The sequence below is a fragment of the Pteropus medius genome, unplaced genomic scaffold (assembly GCF_902729225.1).
Source record: "Pteropus medius unplaced genomic scaffold, Ma_sr-lr_union100, whole genome shotgun sequence".
Lineage (NCBI taxonomy): Eukaryota > Metazoa > Chordata > Mammalia > Chiroptera > Pteropodidae > Pteropus > Pteropus medius.
Genome location: NW_024350926.1, coordinates 13,076,973 through 13,101,462, shown reverse-complemented (window position 1 = coordinate 13,101,462; position 24,490 = coordinate 13,076,973). Strand labels below are relative to the sequence as shown.

At 50.5% G+C, this 24,490-nt stretch overlaps 2 protein-coding genes across 2 annotated transcripts in view; one reads left to right on the top strand and one right to left on the bottom strand.

Moving 5' to 3' along the window:
• The window catches only part of CNGB3 (cyclic nucleotide gated channel subunit beta 3), a 40,660-nt gene extending 38,492 nt beyond the window's left edge, over positions 1 to 2,168 (top strand). The window contains exon 10 of the mRNA XM_039841978.1: positions 623 to 2,168. Within this exon, the coding sequence (XP_039697912.1) occupies positions 623 to 850 (228 nt within the window). The 3' untranslated portion in view covers positions 851 to 2,168. The remainder of the gene's footprint in view (positions 1 to 622) is intronic.
• A 6,858-nt stretch (positions 2,169 to 9,026) lies between these two features.
• Positions 9,027 to 24,490, bottom strand: part of CPNE3 (copine 3) — a 35,981-nt gene continuing 20,517 nt past the window's right edge. The window contains exons 8-16 of the mRNA XM_039841977.1: positions 23,012 to 23,110; positions 21,071 to 21,157; positions 20,368 to 20,427; positions 19,760 to 19,893; positions 15,925 to 15,979; positions 15,794 to 15,845; positions 13,562 to 13,695; positions 12,283 to 12,519; positions 9,027 to 11,848 (exon numbers count right to left, since the gene is read on the bottom strand). Coding sequence (XP_039697911.1) covers positions 11,738 to 11,848; positions 12,283 to 12,519; positions 13,562 to 13,695; positions 15,794 to 15,845; positions 15,925 to 15,979; positions 19,760 to 19,893; positions 20,368 to 20,427; positions 21,071 to 21,157; positions 23,012 to 23,110 — 969 coding nt within the window. The 3' untranslated portion in view covers positions 9,027 to 11,737. The remainder of the gene's footprint in view (positions 11,849 to 12,282; positions 12,520 to 13,561; positions 13,696 to 15,793; positions 15,846 to 15,924; positions 15,980 to 19,759; positions 19,894 to 20,367; positions 20,428 to 21,070; positions 21,158 to 23,011; positions 23,111 to 24,490) is intronic.

Here is a 24,490-nt window from a genome sequence, read left to right as displayed (position 1 = left end):
GGAACATATGAGTCACTGTGTTAAGTAAGGTCCCCCACTTCACACGCACCTCTGTGCCTCATCCGAGCCTCTCTGAAATGGAGCCCGCAAAGAGACAGTGTTTTCCATGATGAAATTCCTACAGATGATGCTGAACACGCGCCTTCTAAGACTGGGGCTCAGGCGGCCGTGGGACGGATGGGGAGATACGAGTTTCTCCTGCGGCTCTCCCGCGAGCCTGCGCAGAAGGAAGCCCGCGCTTTCCTCAGGATCTTTATGGTATTCAGTTAATACTTTTCATTAAAAAATAAATGTTTAAAATTTCATCTCCATAAAATAAATAAGTAAATATTTTAATAGCAAAGCCAAGAGTCCTGGGCACCAAATCTGCTAATTCAGAGGGCGTGAGGACAACAGGGAGAGAATCCTCAGCAGGGACAAAAATGCAGCCCAGCTCAATACCGTGAGCCAGACGCCAAGCTGGGGCCCGCTCTGGGCACATCGGGAAGCTCGCCCAGGTGATGCGCGCACGGCAGGCTCGACAGCCTTACGCCGCTGACCCTTGCCCTCGTGTATTAATCAAAAGACGCCAGTGTCCTTGATCATGATTTCGCTACCAACTCTTTGTAACTGCTTCTTCCAGGACGGCGGCCGGAGCTCCGAGGGAGGAGAGTGTGAAGGAACAGGGAGCAAAGGTCAAGGGAGAGGACCCACGGGCAGACCCACGCACAGCGCAGCTCCCGTCACAGGTAGCAGGGCCGCGTGGCCCAGAGGCGCCGCCCAGCCGTCACTCGTGGTCAGCATGGCTCCCTCCGCTGAGGCCGGGGAAGAGGTGCTGACAGTTGAAGTCGAAGAAGAGGCTCAGCAGTAAAGGGCTGTGTGTCTCAATGTCCTCAGAGGTGGACCAGGCCCTCAGCCTGCTGTCACTAACCGTCGAGAAGCCCCAGGCGGCCCCTGGCCACGTGTCCGAGGGCGCACCCCGTGCCGGTGACGAGGGTTAGCTGTGTCACGCGCAGCAGCAGTGCTCCCGATGGCACGTGGTGGGTTTTCCATTATCTGTTTGTTCTTGATGATGTTTCTCTCCTCCCTCCGACTAGCCTGGTCTTGGCTCCGACCCGCCAGCCTTCTCTCTTCGGTCGTGTGCGCGTTAACATCTTTCCTCTTCGGTTGTGTGCGTGTCAACGTCTCGCACAGCACTGTTCGTGCCAGCTCTTAGTGGAGGGGAGTGTGAGACTTAATCCAGAGTCAAAAGTCAGGTGGCTGCCACTCAGACACAGCGAGGCGTCGCTGAGGGGCCCAGCTACAAGGCCTGCAGAATGCTGATGCCCAAGAGCCCCTGGGCCAGGCCACCAGCAGGCCCGGCAGCCCTGGGGAGGCTTGGCGCAGCGGCACCCTGCAGCAGCCATGCCCTGGGGGGCAGCAACCAGCGCTCCGACCTTCCCTCGTAGCAGCCTGAAGGGCCCAGCAGACACCGACGGGAGGCCTCACACGTCCCCATCACCATAGAGGCTGACAGGACACGTCTCAGCCATTCTCAAGCATCTGTCCAGCAGGTACCAGACTTGAGCCTCCCGTTTCCAGCATCTGTGAAAGTGATGAGCTTAGGAGAGCGGACGGCGCACACGTCAGACCGACGCATCCCTGAGGCTGTGGAGAGACGCGTGCTGTTTACAGAGTTTCCAGGTCAACCAGACGCACTTGAGGAAGTTGTCCTCCCAGATCAGCCAACACTGGTGTAACCACCCAGGTCTCACGCTGTGGGGAGGCTAGGAAGCCAGGCTGACGTCGGAAGGAACAGCACGCATGGAACCCATTCTGACAAACGCCGTCAGCGCATAACATCGAGTCCGCACAGCAGCCCGTTTCCAAGCCCCAGCACGTGGTCGTCAAGACAGCACTTCGCTGAGAGGGTTTTGACCAGGTACAGTGGCCAGAGAGCCTGCAGTGTCGATGCATTCAGCAAGCCAGGTATAAATCAGTCACTGTGATAAAATGGATGCTTTGGTAGAGTCACCACTTTTTAACCTAGTTTTTCAAGTATCGTAAAAACGTGGCAAGTTATACAAAAGGTTCGTTGGTGTTCGAAGAGTTTAAGGGGATGTAGGGAAATTGTTGAATAACACTTACACGATCAATGAGATCTGTGCGTAGAAGCAGGGACTAGAAAAGCCAGGGGAAAAGCGGAAAGAGCCTGATGGTCAGGAAAACAAGGGGAGAGGCCCTGAGCTGCGAACGGTGCCCTGTCCGCCTCCCCCGTAGTTCCGACGGGGCGCCAGGAACTTTGCGCCCACACTTTGTCTCCCATTTCACTCCCAAACTACCCTACTTCAGAGAGCGCCATCTCCGCCTTTCCAGTCTCCGACTACAGCCGAGGAGTCGTCAGTCAGGAAGTCTCCCGTGGTCCCCAGTGTCGCCAGGCCCTTCTTCTCTCTCACGGCTGATGGTCCTGGCTGCCTCGGTGCTCACACCGCATGCATAGTGTCTGTTCACCTCAAATAAACACCGACTTTTTACCCACAGTCTGCTCTAATCACTAGTCGACCGGCTCGGTCTTTCTAAAACACCACTGGCTTCGCCCATTCAAGCTGCTGTGATAAAACACTGCAAACTGGGCGGCTTATATGCGGCAGAGCTGAGCTTCTCACAGTTCTGGAGGCGGGCCGTCCCGGACCTCAGGGCCCCCTCCCTGGTCCGCACACAGCAGGCTCTTTCTCCCTGTGTTCTCGCTGGTCCAAGGGGCAAGGGATCCCGCTGGAGCCTTTTTGAGAGGACCACGGGTCCCAATGGTGGGGGCAGAGCACCTCCCAGAGGCCCCCTCTCCTAGCGCTATCATCTTGAGGGGTTAGGGTCTCCATTTATGAATTTGGGGAGGGTGACTTTCAACCATGTGACTTGTCTGCTCAGGGGCCCACATGTCCCCCCTACCAATTACTTGCTACTTGCCCTGACTTCAGCGCCACCCCCACCAGACCCTCCGTGGGAGTCGGTCTTTCTGCTTTTTCAGGAACCACCACCTACCTTTCTTCCTCTGCATTTGTCCATGCCGCCTGCCACAGTATGGAACATTGTCCCTTCTCCGTCACTTACCTCTTTCCTGTACATCAAAGCCTCTGCCAGCTGCCTCTGAAAACACCAACCCACGATGGGTCTAATCGCAAGAGATTATCTTTTGCACTTGAGGAAGTACTACATATAAACACTCCATTGTTCTCTAATTTCTGCTCACTTGTAAATGATAACAAGACAAAGACTAGCTCTTACGCTTTATTTGTACAAAGACAGCCCATTTTTTTAAAGAGGGAAATATTAAAAGGCAGTTTATGGAAACACAATAAATAGGTAACTGTCATAGAAGAGATGCTTGACTTCCTTGTGCTCAAAGCAGCACAGATCAGAGCAGTACTAGAATACCACCTTTTACCCATCAGGTCAGGACATCCTCGAAAGCTGAGCCTCATACCGCTCGCTGGCCAGTGTGGAAGCTGGAGCTGCTGCCGGCGGCGCTCAGCCACGTCCGGCGGTGCCCGAGAGCTCACAGTGCTGCTCCAGCTGCATCTCTCGGAGGACCCCCAGTGGGCCCACAGGGGGCAGTGCACTGTTTGTAGACGCAGCAACTCTGGCGTCTACACCAGGGAAATGGATTAAAAAAATGTGGTGTGTGTGGGGCGTGGATGTGTTTTTAAGATAAAATTCTATCCACCCATTAGAAGTCATAAATTCTATTTACACATAACAACCTGGATAGGTGGATAGGTCTTTTTAAAAAAAGGAATGGATTTTTTTAAATGAGAAAAGAAAATAAGCTTTTCAGTAACACCATGCACGGAGGTTTTTATAAAGCTTATCAGGTAACAACTGTCAGGGACAAACCAGTCCAACAAAGCCAAGTTCATGCACTTGCTGCAACAGGGAGACCACTCTCCCGAGGAGACATGGGTGTCCCACCGAACATGGGGGGGTGGGGAGGTAGAGGCTCGGCAGGGGGCTCACACCAGTGCAGGAGCTGATGTCAGACCGGGATCAGCCGCAGACTCAGTCTGGGGTCTTGTCTCCCTGGAAACCACTTAGCGGAGACAGACATCGCCGAGTGGCCAGAAGCCCCTCGTCCAAAGGTGTGGAGCAGCCGCCACTCTGTCAGAATGACTCGGCCTCCAGACCGAGTAGAGTGTTTCACACAGTGAAACTTCTGACAATCTGTGATCTTAGAGAAGAGTTTCCCAGCTGTTGTCCTTTTGCTGTTGACAAAAGCAGTGTTTGCAGGTTCCCAGTTTAAACCCATGCGAAACACTGTATGTCTTTCAAAAGTATATACGTGTCCAAGGAACTACGTTAAGCACATTAGATGGTGACTGGGGGGACAGGAAGTGGGCGTGGTGATGGGCACAGGTGATGTGTGAAAACCTGTAGTCAGGGTCATCAACTAACGAGACACTGTGCCGTGGACTGAGAAGCATGACTAACACAGGCCGTGCGCCTGGGTCCAGTGTTGTGTCTAGTGACAAGCTCGGGGAGGAGCGAGAGCCCCAGCAATGCCAGGATCTTCCCTCTCACCAGCAGCCGCTGTAGACACAGCCGCTGCTCTACCTGCCACCTGGGGCCCGACCTGCCCCCGAGGCTCGCTTCTGCACGTGGGCAGGCCTGCACCTGACCTCTGCAGACATCGCTAAGCAAGCCGGTGCTACAGACGGGACTGTGTGCCCCTCAAACCCCCACACGGGAGCCCAGAGCCCCAGTGTCTCTGTGTGTGGAGCTGGGGTCTCTAGGAGACCAAGAAGGTGAAACAAGGCCATAGGGCGGGGTCCTGATCCAGTAGGACTGGTGTCCTTGTCCTTATAAGAAGAGGAGAGACGCCAGGGATGTGTGCACAGAGGAAAGGCCGTGTGAGGACACAGCGAGAAGACAGCAAGCCAAGGAGAGAGGCCTCAGGAGAAGCCAGCCCTTCAAGCATCTTGATCCTGACCTCCAGCCTCCAGCGCTGTACGAAAATACATCTCCATCGTTAAACGCCCATTCTATGCATTCTGTCACAGCAGCCCTAGCAGTCTACGCACTCGGCTTCGTGAAGGTTGGTAGCAGACAGGTGTTGGATGGAGAGAGGGGGAAGAGGGACCGTGGGACGGGCAGGGGATGTCTGGGGACTTGAAGGCCAGCGTGAGACGGGCTATGGGGGCTGCGTAGTGATGGACCCCGGGGAGCACTGTGAGCAGAGCGGTGAGTCCCAGGCTCACATGGTGTCGGCTCAGCTGTCAGGTGCATCACGGGCAGGGAGGGGTTCCCAGCACTGAACCTGGGGCAGAACCATAGCTGAAATCTGGATTGTCACCTCCACAGACGTTGACCACATCATTACCTGCTTATCTAAAACGTTATTCGCTGTTGATCTGAAATTCAAATTTAATTCGATGTCCTGTATTTTAGTTTGCTAAATTTGGCAGCCGTACACACACGGCATGTCAAAAATAAAACCTTCCATTATCTAAAAGAGAGAACTTTGAACTTGAAATTACTTTAAAGTGTGTAACTACCGAATGTTGCATTTGAATGAGCTGAAAGCTTTCCAGAGGCACACAGGAAAAGAGTGGCTTGGCCCTTCCCCGTATTCTAGGAACCATTGTTGGCTTAACACTGGTCCTAAATAACCCTAAAATGGTAAACGGCAGATTCTGCCCCTGCAGCTACGCGTTAGAGCAGAGCTACGGCGCCAAACGCCGAAGGGAGAAGCATCTGCGCTACCTGTAATTTGGGCCTATGCCATATGATAGTTTCTTTACCGCCCTGTGAGGAATTTTTTAAATCTTTGGAAGATATTAATCTTTACGCTGCTCTGGAATTTATTATATCTACTCAGACCAAAGATACTTGAGATTCATGTTTTAAGTACCTTACCCATACACTGTAGTGAAACTTGATGTTTCTCTATGAGTTTGATGACTGGCTGCATTTTTCCTGCTATAACTTTTGTGGCTAGAAGCAATGGTGCAAAGGTCAAATAAATGTGCATCGTTAAGCACTACAACCTGACACTTCCAGACAGTAAGCCCCTCGGGTAAGGGAAACGAGGCCCCAGAAAGGTCGCAGCCCCTCTTACTGCCGATCTGCACACGATGGCACTGCGGCCAGCACGTGGGCCCCTGCCTGGAATCCTCAGTAGCGCAGAACCCAGACACGGTGCGTGCTCAGGCCCGCTGGCGGGCTCGTGGCGCAGGTTTGGCATCCAGCTTCAAGGAAGTCATGGTTCACACCAGACTCTTGACTTGAAAGGGAATGTAGAGGTTCCTACTCCAAGCCCCGCAGTACGAATCACAAAGCGGTCCTGTGTCCTTGACCACCGCAAGGTAGGGCAGAGCCCAGGGACGAAGATCCCACAGTATTCTCAAACGGAGATCCGGGACCAACGTGGAAGACGTAGCATCCACCTGAAGGAGGACCTTTTCCAACGATACATTCCCCAAGATTTCATGGGCAAAACAACGGTCGAGTCCGCCATTTGAGGACTCTATTTATATTCCAAATCGGAGAGGAAGTTTCCAGATTTAGCTTGTCCTTTGGAAAGGGACCACCCACAGGTTTCACTGAAATCAGAATGTGGGAGGGGGGTACAGCTGGCATTGGTAACTCCATTTGTAAGAGAGAGTGAAGCGTTTCGGTCAGGGAACGAAAGGGTTGTGACAGCACACGTGGCAGCAGAGTCGCCAGGCCACCTTACTCGCTGACTCGAGCCGTTGACTGTCATTTCTGTCTGGACGACTTCTGCTTTCTCTGTGTCATATATCTAAGTGACCTTCAGCTTCCGTGTCTGCAAGGGAGCGCCCGCTGACTGCCACATTCTCCTCTAGGCTCTGGGGATGCAGCAGTGAACAAAGGAAACAGAAAGCCTCGGTTTCCTGGAACCTACATGCAAGTGGGGGAGAGGACAAGACAAGTAAGTCAGCCCCGCACAGGGGAGGGGTGGAAGGCACCGGGGACGGAGGTGCGGTTTTAACCAGGGCGAGCGGCAGAGCCCTCGCCGAGCGGGAGGGGCAGGGGGCCACCAGGGGCGCCACCGAATGTTGGCCGGTCCTGGAGACAGGTGCTGGTGGACAGTGCTTTCGGGGCATCACGATGAGCTGGAGAGTGGGCTCTCACTGGGACCCAGCGTGCGTGGGGCTGAGACGTGGGAGGGCGTGGCCTCGGGAGTGGGGTCTCGGGAAGGTGGGGGACAAGGGCCATGGGAGGCATAGCAAGTGAGCTCGGCAGACGAGATGCCACACTGCACGTTTTCGGAGGCAAACGCCATCTGAGAGCAGAAGAGAGGACCAAGGACACTCACCTGCCTCCAAACCCAGCGGGACATCCGGAAGAGAGAGCTGCCACTTGAGCGGGCTGAAGGGGCGGGGGTTCCTCAGGAGAGCCGGGCTTAATTAGAATCAAAACATGGAAAAGCACTGGTAGAGGAGTTTTGCTAATGAATGACCCAGTTCCCAAGGGCAGAGCAGTGGGACGTGGTCAGCATGGAGGGTGCAGAGGTGGCAGGTGGGGCCAGAGGGGAGGCTCATGATGGGGCTCCCTATAATGGCTGCAGGACCAGCCCGTGACTGTTGGAAGGGGGCGGAGCAGCTTGCCAGAAGCAGTGATCGGGGTCCCCTCTGCACTCATGACAGCAGATGCTGGGAGGCAGACAGGGAAATCTCACTCGAAGCATGAAGGGCTGCTTCACTTTGCTCTTCGAAGTTAGGAAGAAGTTTGGCTCATTTTGACTTCACCCGTTGATTGCCGGAATAACCCCAACTCCTGAGATTCTGAGTCCAGCCCGGATAGACCAGGTGCTGTTAGAACCTGGCGAGTCTGCCTGTGAAGACCTGAGATCCCATGGCCTCCTCTCCCATCGTAAGAAGGCAAAATGCAGCTCGTAATGGTGCTTGCTGCACTGATCATTTCTTCTTGGGAGGAGAGAATCAGCAGCCAAGCCAAAGTGTAATTCTCCAAGGACACTGCAACCTGCTGAGTTTTCCGAGGAATTTAGCCAAAAGTAGCCATGATTGGTGACAAGTGACAAGGGTGAGGTCCTTGCTACCAGCAAGAGTTTGGCAGCCCTGGCACCAGACTGTGTCATCATCAGGCATGAGCTAGCATCCAAACTGACAAGGGTGTGTGCCTTGAGGCTCGTGTGACGTGGGGCAGGTTGAGGTGGTGAAGGCATGGAACTCGGAACCTGACCTAGAGGCAGACACTCAGCAAGCATGTGGCCTAACAGCAGCGTCTCCGCCCGAGGTGACACCGACTCCCTCATCAGGGCCTCACTAAGGCGAAGACATTAAGGTCAGACCACGTGGCAACAGCGTTTCATGTCTGTCACAAAACGGATGTTCGGCTGTTCAGCTTTTCAAATGCAAATGTGATCCACCGTCCCTCTGTGTGAGTCCATGTGGCGGCCACCTCTGGCCCAAGTGTGAACCCCCGGCACAGCCCAGAGGGCCCCGCTCCCCCTCATGTCCCACCCTTCCCTGCCACTTTCCCTCCCACACTTTAAATTCTTCCCTAAAACATTCAACTCCATACGTGCTGCTGACCTGACAGCTCATAAATGCTTTCACCTTTGTCACCCAGCCAGATTTCAGGTCTCGGCGTAAAAGGCACATCCCCAGGGACGTGTTCCTTGCCAGCTAGATGGGTCAGGTCCCCACAATGTCATCACACACAAACTTCATGTCTCTGTGATTACTCCTTTCATAATTTCTCTGTCCTGCAGGCCATCATTATTCCTATGACGGCGGCAACTGTGGCTGCCTAGGTCACCGCTGTACCCCAAGACCTTGTCCAATGACTTCAGTGTAATAGAAGCAAAAAAAATCAGGCGGGTGTGCCGTCCTGTTTGACGTGACTGGTGGACATTAGCACCGCAGTCAGGCCGCCCTCGCCAGAAGCTGCGAACCTTTCCTTTCTGCACCCAGCAAAGTGCCTTGAACGTAGTCAGTATCTTTTAAACGAATAAAGCCCATAAAATAATGAAACTTCTAAACCCTTTAATTCAGTAACATATAGAGTACAGAATAAAATACTACATTCGCTTTATTTCTACATTCACTTTATTTCTAACTTTTCTACTGGTTTCGATAACAGAGAAAAAAATGAGAACAAGGCACTCTTGTGTGTCACATCAAGAAATAACTTTATCCAAAGGGATCTCAAATGGGAGATATATTCAACATCAATTCATGTATTTGTAACTTGTACACTGTCGAGTATGACATCCAAAAAGCACAAAATAGTTTCTCGCAATTAACGCCAAACTTCTCGCTTATGTGTCACCTCCATGACCGTCGACGGCACACGTAGATTAGGAGGCGTCTAACTGAAGGTGGCTTTCCGGGAAGTTTACAAAATGAAAAGGGCACAGCGCGTGGAATGAAGCGTCAGCAGCAGTGGGCCCTGAATCTGCTCTGGGAAGTCTGCGGAGAAACGGCACAGGGCACAAGTGTCACCCTGAGACTAAACCTGGGACCGTAACCATTTCGGTCCCTAGCGCTCGGTGGCGCGGCCGTGCTAGCTGGCGCACCGTCTCAGCAGCGGGCAGGGGAGAAGCCGTGCCTCTGCCCGGGGCGCCGTCAGGACAAACGCGTTCGCAGTGTGTCTCATGCTGGGAGGTGTGGAAGGCAACTGCTTGTTTTCTGTAAAGGCATTTTAAGAACTAATGGCACTTGAATGAACGGTGGCACAACAGGGAAAATGACTTTTAATATAAAACAACATTAAATCAGCAGGCAATGAGGTGAAACGTCGAAATCGTATGAATTTTATATTATTTAGAAATTGTAAATGCGTTTATTCAAAACTGCAAAAAGGTATCAATTACCTTAATTTGCTGGAATCACAGTTCTTATGAATAACAGCATCTACTGATGAACCCGATCAAGAATCAATAACAAAATACTAATTTTAAAAGGGAACAATTTTGGTTAAAACAGACGATGTAACTATGAAGACCAAATCGATTTGACAGTGGTGACAGAGTACCGTGCTTGGCCAGTGACCTCAGTGAGCACCCACGACAGCGGTCCCCAGTGCCCTGCAGAGGCCACAGCTGTGAGGAGCGGTGAGGGGGTGACGAGGAGGCCCGGGGAGTGGCGTGCAGCCCGGCCGGCCCCAACCGAGGGCTCTGCTCCTGAGCGTCTCACCAGGCGTGGGGAACGTGTGGGAACCTTTTCTAGAAGGCTTCGCGTGTTTGCAGAAGGAACTTCTGAAACAGCGGCACGCATGTGCTGTTCCCAGGCGCAGGACCCAAACCAGGACTCGAGACAGCGCAGGCCCCAGCCTTTGGGCGGGATGTCAGTCCCCTCCCCTGACTGATGGCAGAAGGGCTTGCCGGCCAAGGAGCCGCTCCCCGGAGTACAGATGGCCAGTCAGGTGCCTTCGGGTCAGCAGCGCGCAGCCAGGGGCCAGCGGGCTGAGCGGGAAGGCGGTGACTGCCCGCCTGGCTGGGTGACCACGACAGCAAGCAGCTCCCCTCTCAGACGGAGCCTGGCCGAGGCTCACGTCCTTCAGACATCTCAGAGAACAAGAGACCAGAGCCGTGGTGCAGTTTCAGAAAGAGCGAAAGGCATGCTGGCATGGCACTGGGCGCGTCCCCTTGAGGGTACGTGACAAACATGCAAATTTTCATGTCAAATTATCCAAGATGATTGGCCAACATGTGGGTATGCGTGGTACCTGGCACACAGGTCCTCAATAAAACATTACTGACTGTTCTGACAGCATTCGCTGAGTAATGTATTCTGAAAGGGGGAATTCTGCTCTTAGAGCATGTTGGCTATTTTTTTTAAGTTGCAACAGGTTTTAGGCTTAATACAGTACATTCTGGGCTTAGGAAATAGCACATTATTAAAATGCAAAATATGATTTTGATTAATAGACAACCACTATCATGAGTTTAAAAACCAGACTAAAAGAGTAACTAAACAGGAAAAAATGTCTACACGAATGTGAAGAAATGTACAAATCAATGTATAGGGCCTCAGCAAGGATAAAAATTGTCCTTTCTTAGTAAGTAAAGTCTTCATTGGCTAAAAGGGAAGGGATTCTCAGTTTCCTCTACACGTCTGGTCCTCGTAGCTTTGCTGGACTAGGCAGTCGTAACCATTCTGACAAACTCCAATTAAAAAACGCTACTGACGCTGAGCCCGGGTCGGCCTGCCCTCCGTGCAGACGGGGGTCCTGGAAAGGCACACGGGAACGGCCGCGCACGTTCCTGAGGCTCCTCTTTTGAGAAGTGCGAGGGTGCCTGTCCTCGTCTGCGCTCTTCGGAGAGTCTTGGGGCGCTGCTGGGGGTGAGCTGTGCCGTGGCTAAGCCGCAGCGAGGCTCGGGCATGGGCCAGGCACTCAGCAACTGCTGGGACAGGTTCAGCACGTCCGCTCTGAGAAGCGCCCGGCACCGGGGACGGACACGGACTTGTAGCACATGTGGCCTCGAGCCGACGAAGCACAGCGGCCTGAAACCCCCCACCCCCAACAAGTCTTCATCCTCTCTACTGACGAATGTTCCAACCAGCATCTTCATCCTGTGAGAGCAAACAATCACCATGGCAAAGGTGGCTTTCCTCGTGCGAGTTTCTAATCACTAGCAATCACTGAATTGATTGGACAAAGGTTAAGTTAGCACTTTCTTCCAAGAAAAGTATAAAAGAATGCTTTAAGGAGACGCAGTCCACGGGGACTCGGTTTCCGTCACGGATGCTGGGGAGCGTGGGAAACGGGCAGCCCGCAGTGCGGCGCAGGAGCGTTTTCACTGGGCGGTGCGGTTCTTGGGGGGCAGGAGCTTGCAGGTGTTGAAGTAGCCCACCACCTGCTGGGGGACCTCCGCCAGGACGCACTGAGCCAGCGCTTCTCGGGGAGCCTTGGGAAAGCAGAGCAATGTCAGTGACTAATGGTGACCGGATCCCACAGGCATGTGGCAGAAGACCAGGGGCCCATCTCCAGGCAGCAGAAAGGAGCAGTCCCCAGCCCCGGGCCTGCGTCTCGGTCAGGGACAGCCGTGAACACGGACAAGCAAGGTCAGGCTGCCCTGTCCCGCCAGCATTTCTCAGGCTCTCCCCTGGCACCAGCGCTGTGGCACCTGTGCAGGTGTGGTTGTCTGTTATCACACAGGTGAAGACGTTCACCACAGCACGGGCCGAACAGTTCCTCAGACTGCACGAGGCACGCGAGCTCGCCACCCGCAGCAAAACCTCCCATCCAGCCCGCCTCCCCGCACGGACAGCCCGGGTCTAATGCCCCAGACCCCTCCACGACCACCGGGCACGGCCCCGGAACGGAAGGGGCGGCACTCACGTTCTGGAACTGCCTGAAAGGCACGAACTGCACGATGTCCCTGATGGCAGTCTCCCCTGACGGGGAGCGCAGGCCCCCACCGTCACCGTCCAGAAACTCCATGGCGCTGAAGTCAGCGCCGCCGACGCCAACGATGATGATGGACATGGGCAGCTTGGCGGCGCTGACGATCGCCTGTCTGGTCTCGTCCAGGTCCGTGATCACGCCGTCGGTGATGATGAGCAGCACGAAGTATTGCTGCCAAGAAAGAAAAGAACGCCCGCTGGGCGGGTTGTGCTCCCCACTCAGGGCAGAGGCCGGCGACATGTAGCTCGGGTCTCCTTCCTGCTCATCCTCCTTGCCCGTCCCCACCCAGGACACCGTCCGCTTACAATACCCTGAGACTCTCTGAGGGCCAGGGAGCTCACTGACAGCAGAAGCCCCGGTTCATTAAAGCGCGACAGGCCACAAACCATGGAAGCAAGACACTGACACATCCGAGGTTACAGTCAGTAGCCTGGGACCCGACGCTGGGAGTCAACTGAAGTTTTTAACGGGTTAAGGAATCGATGGACAGAGCAAGTGGCAACTCCGTTCTTAAAAGATCACACGTGGAAAAAGAACTGTTTATCAAGCTAAAACACACAGCAGCACCGATACGGTCGGGGGGACCTTTCTCTCAATCCTGTCACCTCTGATAAACCTTTCAAAGAGTGGTAAAGATTACACCAAGTCGTGACTCCACCTTTAGGGTCACGTAACTCTAGAGAGGGAATGAGGTCTGTGATGGCGGCCAGCGTGCTGAGTGGTTTCTGGCCCGGGCCCCGTGCACGCGACGTGAATCGTCTCAGTCTGCCCGTTCCACGGCCATGGAGGCTCGTCCCGCCGCCCTTGTGAGAGCACGAGGCTGAGACCGACGTGGCACCCGTGGCCCCCAGGACAGGGCTGCCGGGCACGGCGAGTAATTCTGCAACAGGCCGACGTCGCGAGCCTCTCCAAACCTTAGTTTGTTAGGTCCACCTTCAGAAAGGCAGACGATAACCATCTTTGGGGGGTAGAACCTGTCTAAAAAATTACTTCAAAAGACAGAGAAAAGATTCATGGGTGTAAGGGCTGTTTTGTTCTTATTTTTAATGATCCAACTAATTCAACGACAACAGATGCTACTTCTAAACCAAGAATGACTCTGCCATTACTGCACACTCTATGTATCTCGACAGACCAAATCAATAGAAAAGTGTCTTGTCACTGGCAGCAACTACTACCCACATTCTCCCCATCCCCTGGTGACAGCACTTACAGAAGCTGTCTGCTGCTGTGTGGCTGCGGCAGCAAACCTGGCCACGTGATTGATGATGGGAGAAAAATTTGTTGGTCCATAGAGTTTTATCTGAGGGAGACAGGCCCGATATGCCTCCACAATGCCTTGGATTCCTAGACAAAATAAAGCAATGTTAAACTTCCCAAGCACAATTTGATTGTTCATTATTCACTGGCTAACGTATTATCTATACATATCAACATACAGTGCTTTCAACAGTCAGAAGTATATCTTCAGGAGTTCCTTTAAGTGATACGTCACAGAGGTCCAGAGCTATGCTTCATCTCAAAAACCTGTAAAGTCTACACTCCCCCAGCAGAAGGATTTATTTTCAGCTCAGCTAAATCATTCATCTACAGTAGGATTTTAATGCTTAATTCTGATGTGTTTTAGGAATGAGATGCTGATGGAAAAAGAACCATGGAAAAGATGCTGCATCATACGGCTGACGTTAAGAGGTAAGAAAAAGTTACTGATTAAATGGGAAAACATTCACATATACGGCCAGAGGATCTACAAAAATGCCATCTGGCTATGCACCTACTGTTGATTCCAGTCTAGGGTGTACTCAGTGACTTAGAGCACGAATCCCCATCCCCCGGGCTGCAGTACCGGTCCTGGCCCATTAGGAACCAGGCCACACAGTGGGAGGTGAGCAGAGGGCCAGGGAGCGAAGCTCCATCTGTATCTGCAGCCGCTCCCCAGCGCTGGCATCACCCCTCAGCTCCGCCTCAGATCCTCACGCATTAGATTCTCATAGGAGCACCGGTCCCTGGGGCCGCAGAGGCTGGGGACCACTGCCTTATAGGTTAAGCGTGGTACAGTGAGTTGCAGAGGTCCACGTGTTCACTTCCAAGTCCAGTGTCGCATTCTGCAGAGACACTGACGTGCTGGTTTCTGGGCGCCACCGGGGCCTGCAGGCGTGTTAGGCGGCAGGAGACTGGGCCAGGCCATTTGACCAGCTCTGACCAGAGCGTATGAGTGGACGTGACACCCACGTCTAGGCAGACGCACTGCCCGTTTTCACCAGCGGCCCCGCTCATGCCCTCTGCCAGGGAGCAGCACACCCCGCACCCCCGACAGCAGCGGCTCCCTCAGCCTAAGTCCCAGACGGAGAAGAAACAGGGGCGGAGCTGCAGCCCAGCCACATGGGAGGCGATGTGCCAAGAAGGTCACTGAAACCTGGAGACTTGGCCACAGCAGCACAGCACGGCGAAAGCCGGACGGCATTCCTGGTACGAGCGTGGCTGGTGGGACTTCGACGCTGCACGACAGCTGTTGAATCTGCCCCTGACTCTGGAGAGAAGCCCTCTAGAAGTGCCCCACAGTTCCTGCCGAGATCATCAAGGAAATCTACCCTCAAAGACGGCTGATGAAAAGCATAAAAATGTCCAACAGCACAGAGATCAACGAGGAGGAGAAGCAAGTTCTTGGTTTAAAAGCTTCACAAGACCAACTCTCTCCTCTTAAAGCTGTACATAGTTCCTCTTAGTCACCTTGAACTCCAGACTGACAAGAACCACCTTTGAGGATGTGACATTCATACGTGGAGACCTGCGTCCTGTGCTTGTCGGGGGCCCTCCCAGGAAGCTGGCTCAGGCCGGCCACCCCTGGGCCGCCGCCTCCCCTCCCCACGCTTACAGAATTCTGGGGGAGAGGTGGCATTTAGCGGGTAGCTGTTCAGCGGGATCAAAAGGCAGAACACTGGGCACTTGAAGTATAGGGGGAAAGCGAAACACGAGCGTTGGCCCCCTGCTGCTGCCGGAGCGAACCCTGTGCTCCCTGAGCCCGGCCACCTGCTCACGGACGCTGAGTGACAAGTAATTGGATGCTGGACACTTTCTCCTCGCAGGGAGTGACTGCCACTCTGCGAAGAGCTTCGAAAGAGCTGTACGCCGAATCACTCGTTCCATCGAGGTCTGTGTTAAGTCAACTCGTACATGAAAATAACGTGACCTTGTTTGTGGATCTGGTCTCAAGATGGAGAATTCTCCTGTCCAAGGGGGAACTCAGCCTGAAATTGTTTCCGCCTCCTCTGGTCACCACCAGTGTCATTCTAACCGCCCGGGGTGCAGCGCCCCCACTTCGCCCCCACGGAAAGGGCCCCGTGCAAGGAGAGACCCGCAGAGAATCTGAGCGGCTGTCCATCACAGAAGACGAGCAGCGCTAACGGGCTGTCCGCCACACGGGCCACGCGCATCTCTAACTCACCATTACAGTAGGGGTTGGACGGGTTAAAGCTCATGGGGAATTCGTGCGACACCTGCAGAGAGGAGAGAAGGGCGGATGAGGCCAGCTCCGCAGCTCGGGCGGCAGACCTGGACCGCGGCCTGGCCCCTTACCTGCCACTGAGGAGGAATCTGAGCTCCGAACCCAAAGGCTGGAAACATCTTATCACTGAAAGAAAATGCGAAAAAAAAATAAAAGCTCTTCTTTCAAAATAAGGTTTTATCTTGACTCATAATAAAACCAGTGTGAACTTACTTTTTTAATTTAAAATCTTAAGAAATATAAAGATGAAACAAAAGTTATTCATAATAAGTGCCAGAGAAAAACCTGTTGATATTTGGCAATTCTCCTTCTAAATATTTTTATGTGCACTGAGGGAGAAAAATGTCTATAACTATTTATAAAAATTGAGTTTATGTTCATATTTTGTAACATTCTTTTCTACTTAAATACTGGATATTATTTCATTGAATAAATATGTAGATAAGTCCATAAAGCCCTAAAATATGTAAGGTTTTCATCTGTTTGCTGCAGACTCATTTGGCAGTGACACCTGAGCAAAGCTGACAGGAGGTGATTTATAGTCTTTACTCCTGGCACATAATATGAATATTCATGCACTCGGCCACAGAAACGTGGTACAAATGCCACATATAAAACTCTCACGTTTCTGCGGCAAAACGTATGACTATTTGGCCCCAGTGATTTAGGGCTGCGGGGGTGTGGGCCTGAATGTACAGCATCCTGTGAGTGGTGCCAGGTGACCCGCTCCGTGGACATTCTCCCCAGTGTCCTGCCTCAGAAATCACTGGAATAAACGTGCTGTTTTTTCTATTATGGATATTCTTTTTTATATTAATTCTTAATGGTTCTTTTCACATTGAGGATAGACCCTGTGTTACATTTGTCAGAAATATTTTTCCCAGTTTGTAATCTGTCTTTAACGTTATTTAAAATATTTTCCTTTTATAGTTTTTAATATTAATGTGGACAAATAAAAATTCATTCACGATTTCTGCCTCTGCTTTCTTGCTGAAAGGCCGTCCTCACGGCACGACTATAAGCAAGTCACGCACCTTTTCTCCTAGAACATTCAGGTTTGTTTTTGATGTTAAACGCCCAGTCCACCTGGAAGGTTCTGGAGCAGGACGAGCGCAGAAGGCGCGCCTCTCCGTGGTACCCGGGCCCTCCGCGTTCAGTGACGGGACGCCGAGCCGGAGCCCAAGGCTCCACCCTGGCCCCTCCGGGCGGCACGTGGGCCCAGGCCTGGCGTGGCCGAGGAGGCCGAACAGGTGTGGCAGCCACACCCATCACACGGGAACCGTGCTCGCCCGAGGAGGGCAGGCACAGGCACGTGCACTCCCGCCCCTCTCCTCTTCCGGGCTGGACAAGGTGGGGACGACAGCAGCTCCCGGGACCTGGCGTGGAAGCTGGGGGCTGGGATGGCAGAACTGCCCTCTCACCCCTAGGCCGGCAACGCGAAAGGGAAGTAAACCTCTGTTTTGTCAAAACCACTTTGTTTTCGGGGTGTCCATTTCAGCAGTTTGTCTATAATTTACATAGACAAACTGTAATTTGTGTTATGTCCTAACATACACAGGGACGGGTCAGGGGTCCAAGTTCAGCTCCCATCCAGCTCGACAGCCGTTACAGCACTGTCCCCTAAAATGCCACCCCTGTCCTATACTAAATTCACGTACACACTTGGGTCTATTTCGAGATTTCTTGCATTGTTCCACTGGCCACGTCTTAGATCCATCATCTTAATATAGCTTTAAAATGTTTTACTATTTTCTAGAACAAATTCTTTTCCTGAAAATTTTATTGGCTATCCCGATTCATTTTTCCTTCTAGAAAATTTTAAGAACCGTTTTGTCAAGGTTCCATTTCAGTTTGGCTTAAAATTGATTAATTCAGGGAGAAATTTTGCGTCTCACATCACTATGGCTTCCGTTTAGAATCGCACTCCCTTCTTTGTTCCTCGGCACGATTTCGTGGTTTTCCCTCACTAACGGTCCTAGACCTGTAGCTCGTTCATTCTCGTTTTTTACTGCCTTAGGGATCCTGATCTTTTATCTTGAAACAGTTATTGCCGCTGAGTGAGAAACTGATTTTTCGTCTCTGACCACCTTTCTGAACTCTCACCACTTGATGGCGTTTTTCATGTGACTCGCTTAGCCGGACTTTGCTCCTGGCAGGTCTGCGGGCATGAATGCCTGAAATCGCCCCGGCCTGCGGCCTCTGTCAGCAGCGGCCGCTCCGTCCGGCCCGTGGTCCCCACTGTGTTCTGGGTTCCTGCCTCTCAGCCAACTATGGTAAGTTAAAGCTTCCTAATGAGTCCCCCGTTAGTCGGATTTTCCAGTGTGATAACAAAGTTTTATGCAGTACTAACTTATACTTTTCAATTTTTTTTCCTGAATTTATGCTTATAATCTGTCTCATTACTAATACTGTATGCGCATTTTCAGTCTTTCACGGGGATCAATGTGAGCAAAGATGAGTCCCAGTTTTGTTGAACTTGCAAAGAATTATCTCTTTGTTTAACGCAGTAATTTGGTGGGTTTTTCAAAACTATCTGTGTTTAGCGGAAGTACAGCTGGAAAGCATGTCTCCGGAGCCACACAGGCCAGGCTCGATCCGGTCTCTGCCAGTTTACCAGAGTGACCCCGGACAAGTGACCCCCACACCTCAGTGCGCTCTGTACAGTGCAGATGGTGACAGTACCTGCCTCAGGGCGAGGATGAGGACTAGATGAACATCATGGAGGAAGAACTTTGCATCGTCTCTGACACACCTATAGGGATCTATTACTATTATTCTTTATTTTTTTGTTCTTATTCTTTAATTTTATTTTATTGAAAAACTAGTTCATTTATATTCACTTCTTCTCATTTAAAATAAGAGCACATGAAGCCAGAAATTCTCCTTTATGAACACAGCACTGCTGCGGCTTTCCCTGTACACTTTATTTCCACAGTCTGCGATCACACTTCCGTTTGATCCAAGACGCACTTAAAAACTTTTTACTTTCCACACGGTAAATTTTCTTTAGTTATCCTGCTGTTATTAATTTCCAGACGGCAGTCTGAGAAAGTAACCCTGTAAATGTTTACTCTATATGAGCCTCATTATAACTTATTACTTTGAAATTTTTATTATATTTCTAGCTGTTTTCAGTGGAAATATGTTAGTACTGTGTTATTAAACATGTCCATGGTTATATTTTCATTTTGGATTATATAAAGAGTTTTATAAAGTAATTTTTTATATTTATTGAGTTCTGCCTTAAACTCTATTAGGCTAATACTGGACTTGCTACTTTGCTTTTTATTTGCCTGAAAATTTCACCTCTTTAACTGTCATAACAGTTTAATGAAAAGCTGTATCAATATGTAAGAGCTTTTATCATAAAATAACAGGTAAAAACAAGTGAAATTTTATACTGTGCCCTAACGGATCCAGAACAAAAAATTACAAACGTAGATGTTTTTTCTATTGTTTAGTAAACCTTTGAAAAAAACTATTTAAATCTATTCAAAATCTGTCCATTGAGAATTCATTCAAAATATTGTATAGCAATTAGGTCAAGTTATCCTTCGACATTCGTTCAAAGTCACCATTAAGAAAAGAATTTGGCAGTGTCTGCCAAGGACATTGGCGTGTTAAGAAATAGTTCGTGTTTACAGAATGTGTCATCTGGACTTCAGTCACACAGCTTTTCTCTAACGAGTAAACTCCAAGAAAACGAGACCAAAGACACATAAGGTACATAAGACGTTATAAATGTGACCACAGACCACAATTAGAGGTCAAAGGTAAACACCAGGACTGCCACCAAGAAAAAAACAGACAAGGCGAGACAAGAGAAATGTCAGAGAGGAAGCTACTCCCCCAGCAGCTTCGGCCCCCCAGCTCCGTGAGGGAGCGAGGACGTTCGGTCATACTCACGCATCGTAATCCTGAATGACCAGCCCCACAGACCAGATGGCGGTCAAGTACTCATTCACGCCGTTGGGGCTGATGTAATGAAGGGAGTCAGGAGACCGTGGGTCACCGTTGGAGCCAGTGAAGTCCACCCCCACCTGCAAGCAACAATGACAGCCCTCACTAAAGCAGGCAGGGCTGTGCTGACGTCCAGATGAGGCACAAACACTCCTCCCGGAGCCTCTGAGACTCAGGTGTTTCCACAGCCAAAGGTTCGGGCCTCAGCGTGAGACAGGCTGCCGTCTGTTTCCTAGATGCCTTAGATCATGGATTATTACACCCATGGCTTTGGACATAGGGCCGGTTTTTGTATGTCTGACCGATGCTTTTTATTATTTAAATTGCTGCAGAATAATCACTGGTGTCTACTTTCTTTCAGAAGGAACAGATCTTATCAACAGAGCTGAAGGCTTCATGACATATCTGGACCACCTGTCTAAGGAGACCATACTAAACAGAGTACGTAAATGTCATCATGAAGTCACTTTTGCAGGAAAAGAAAGAACACTGCAAAATGGAAGAAAAAAGCAACATATTACAGCCTACTTTGAAAACTTCGGTGAGTTACTTACAGTAAAATTCAGCTGACAGCCTCCCATGATATAGTCAAGGAATGTGCATTCCACTGTAATCTAAAATCAGATAGCAACGGTTAAAAGTAAAACTCCTGCTGTACAAGAGAAACAAAGAGCTCTGGCAGGTATTTTTTACAGTTTATGAGCTGAACGGAGCATGATATAAACATGTGGAAACCGCCTCTGCACTTGAGTTTAAGGCCCCGCCCCGACATGTCATGAATCTGAGATTTTACTTCAAGATAATTATAACAGTGTTCAGAGAGAATATTAATGGCCAAAGACGAAACACACTCCCTTTAAGTTTTAAGAAACTAATAATGAGTCTAATATGTTGAAAGCTTTAATAAGCATAATGATCAAGATTTTTTAAAAACCCGCTTGTTTATTGTAAGAAATCAGGATTTTTTCCTCCACTCATAACATTGTTTCCACTAACACACTGGGAAAATGCCACGGGGCCTCATATTTCCTAAGATTGTGAAAAACTGACACTCTTTGTCCTTTGCTAAAAAAGTCACACCTCGGAAGTAAAGTTGCTTGAAAGATTTCTTTACTGTTTCTTACTCTCTTCTTTTCTCTGAAGTGCCCAGATGCTCACGTGATTTTCAGCTCCCCCAAATTCAAGTGTGCGTATGAGACATACCATACGGATAAAAGAGCTGGAAATGGGATCTAAAAACGGTCTCGATCGACTGACCTCACACTGCTTCACACTGATGACACCTGAATTCTTGTAGCTTTTCTTCTTCTGTCTCTTCTTTTCATTTATGCATTCAAATTCAACCTGTAGGGAGAAAAGAAAAAATGTTCGTTCTCTCTAGCGATATCAGAAATGCCAGTGTCCATTTACATAAGCGACTTTTTCTTCTTGGAATCGAACCACCTTCCTATCGTAGGCCCACTGCAAAAGACAGTTCCCGAACAAGGGCGTAACGTGTTGCGTGCGGAATATGTATCAAAGACACTTCCGAAAGGCACCCTAATATTAGATACCTTTTGTAAAAAGTACGTTTGATACAGTGAGACAACACAGTCATGTAAACAAACTCCTGCGGGCTCCGGATCCCAGCGGGCCTCGGGTGCCGCATCAGCGCTAATCAGGAGCCTCTGAGCCGCCCCGGACGGGGTCTCACCGGCCACTGGCCGCGTGGCCGCCCTGCCCGGGCTCACACCCTCACTGAGCACCACCCGTGGCAGGCGCTGCTCTCGGCGGAGCTCAGAAATGGGGAGACAGCCTGCCGTGCAAGAATGGGGCGAGCAAGCCCTGTCACCGCAGCAACATCAAAAGCCACCTTCTATCACCAGTGAGCTGAGTTTAGGAAAACGTGACATGATTCACAAAGTATTGTGCAGTTAACTGTTAGTTTATCATCGTCTCAAAGCGGGTCATTTACTGAGTCGGGAAAATAACGACAAACTGAAACTGGAGAAACGATCGTCCAGACCACGCCTCATGCTGTCTGGTTCCTTAAGGGGCCTGCTTTCCACTAGCGTTCCCGTTTTCACCGTTTTTCATTAGTTCTGCCTTTAAAAAATGTTTAAATAGAATATTTACAGCCGAATTTTCCTGTTTTAATTCAGAGGCTGTCAACTCAGAGCCAAGTCAAGCTCTGCGTTTAAAGCACAGGTGAGCTCTGGCGAGTGCTGCCTGCGCCCCGCCAGCACCTCTGTACAGGCTGCTCCTTGTCCCCGGGGCCCATGACATGGAGCAGGGACAGACTGGAGATCGCTCCGTGACCTGCCGAGAATTCCAGACCCTCGGTCTGTTTGAAAGTCATCTCCCAGTTAGTTAAACCAAATGGCTCAGAGCTGTTCTTGATTCCTTTAGTTTTGAAGTTTTGATCTGAAACGATCAGCATTTTCTTTTAGGTCACCTCACCTTCCTGACTAGGTGAAACAGACCTTCCCACTTGGCCATGAGTTTTTACCTCTGAAACTCCACGGCTGTATTTTCAAAAGTAAATGAAATATACACGAGCATTATTCAGGTCTCTAAGCAGCTAATAAACACTCGTGTATTATTCTAAGCTACAAAGAGAATTAACAATTTATCTTACGCCAATTAGAAAGGTAAGCAATTTAAAGTTTTACTTACAAACCACTCTGGGACAGTTTTGAGCCACCCTGGCTTAGAGGTGGATGTTTCAGAGGCACTGTTAGAAATGTGCTGGATGCTAAACGATAAACTGAACGTAGTGAAAGCAGATGATCTTGACAAAATTAGTGCCGTGAGATGGCAGCTTCATATTCCCTCATCTGAAGCACCACAACCATGCCTTTCCCGAGAGCCAGACGCAGGCTGTAAAAGTGTACACGGTTCAAAACCAGGTCTTGTCCAGTGCTGTGTATGTTGATTGTTGTGACCAATGAAATGCCAAATGCTTTAAAATGAGGAAATTTCAATCAAATAATGTAGGTCTGCAGCCAAGAAAACCAGACCTCTAAATAGTAGTGTAAACTCACAGCCCAGGTATGAATTTTGATTCGTCTGGTTACTGAACAAATGAATCCACAGGTTTTGAGCATCGTGTAGCGCAGAGTAAAAACATGATACACTGTTTGTTGTAACAAAGGGAAAACTGCAGTAATAGCCACAGAGCCGACTGGCAGCTGCTCAGACGACAGAGGCACGACTTACAGGCGAGCTCCTGGAGGCCTCTTTCAGTTTTGTCATGGTGGTTTGGAATGTTCCAATGAGATCATGCGACCCATCGTTATCGTAGTCATAGCACTCTACCTGGAGTCAAGTACAACAAAAATATATAAAAACCAACGTATTGTGTTAAAAAGGATCGGCCGCAACAAATGAGACTTATCTAGACGTGCCCTTTTAATTAAAATAAGTGAACATGTTTCATATGCAGTCCTATTTGGAGAAGCAGGAACTAATTCCTGGAGACGCGATGCTGAAACCCTTTCAAGCCCTAATGATCCTTGGGATGGTCCTAGAACAGGTCACAGGCGGATGGAAGCAACACTATTCAGATTCCGCATTAGGCAGCTCCTCTGTCGTGCTCTTTACAAGTGATGTAAAGTCAAAACAGAATCACCTCTTTCTCAGCCACCTCTTTACCCTGTGTCACTGCCCAGTGGCTCAAAGCCATTGTCTGGAGGAAGGGAAAAAGTCGGTATCCTAGGCAGCTAAAAGTTGCATAAGTAAATGCCAGATGACTTAGAATTATGACACTGTCCCCCAGTTCTGCCCCCTGGCAAGGCGAGGCTTATTAGATACGACAAAGCCAGATCCGCAACCCTGAGAGTCACAGCTCGACAGCAGCAAGGACTCCAGGAAGAGCGCCGCGCCCACTGAGGAAGCAGCTCTGCGGGGTCAAGGTCACTCCGTGCCCAGGTGCGGCACGTGGGGTCTAGCGTAAGCCGCAGCTTTCTAATGCTTGCTCTTCCAGCAGATGGAACAGAGCTGAGGATGTGTGGTCTGCATGCAGTTCGGTGCCAGGTGACAGGTAGCCGGAGAGTAAGTGTTCACAATACCTGCGTACTCATGGCAACGAGAAAATTAAGGGGTGGGAACTGCTGGCAAGCAGAGGTGTTCATTGTGGTCACTGAGTAACCAGTGTTTTTATAGTGCTTTATAATTTCAAAACAGATTATTTCATTTCTGCAGACATTACGTGTCTGCACGTATTACCCAGTGAGGCTGGTGAGGTAGGCTGGGAAAGACCCTGTGTCTCGTGCGGTGACCATCATAGTTAAAAGGAGAGCTGTGCTAGGGACACTTGAACCCTAGAGCAGCCGTCCCCAACCTTTTTGGCACCAGGGACCTATGAGAATCTAATGCCTGAGGTGGAGCTGAGCCGGTAATGCTGGCGCAGATACAGATGAAGCTTCTCTCGCTGGCCTGCCACTCACCTCCCGCTGTGCGGCCTGGTTCCTAACAGACCAGGGACCAGTAGAGTCTGTGGGCCGGGGTTTGGGAACCCCTGCCCTAGAGCCTGTGATTGAAAATACGAGCCCGGGACTCAGAAGCAATTAGCGTTTACCCTTCGCCAACCCTCCGTCCTGCTGTTATCCTTTGCTGTTAAAAGTCATGTTAACCAAGCTAACGTGCTGGTGGCATTTCACAGCATGAAATTAATAAATGTCATGAACTTCACCATAA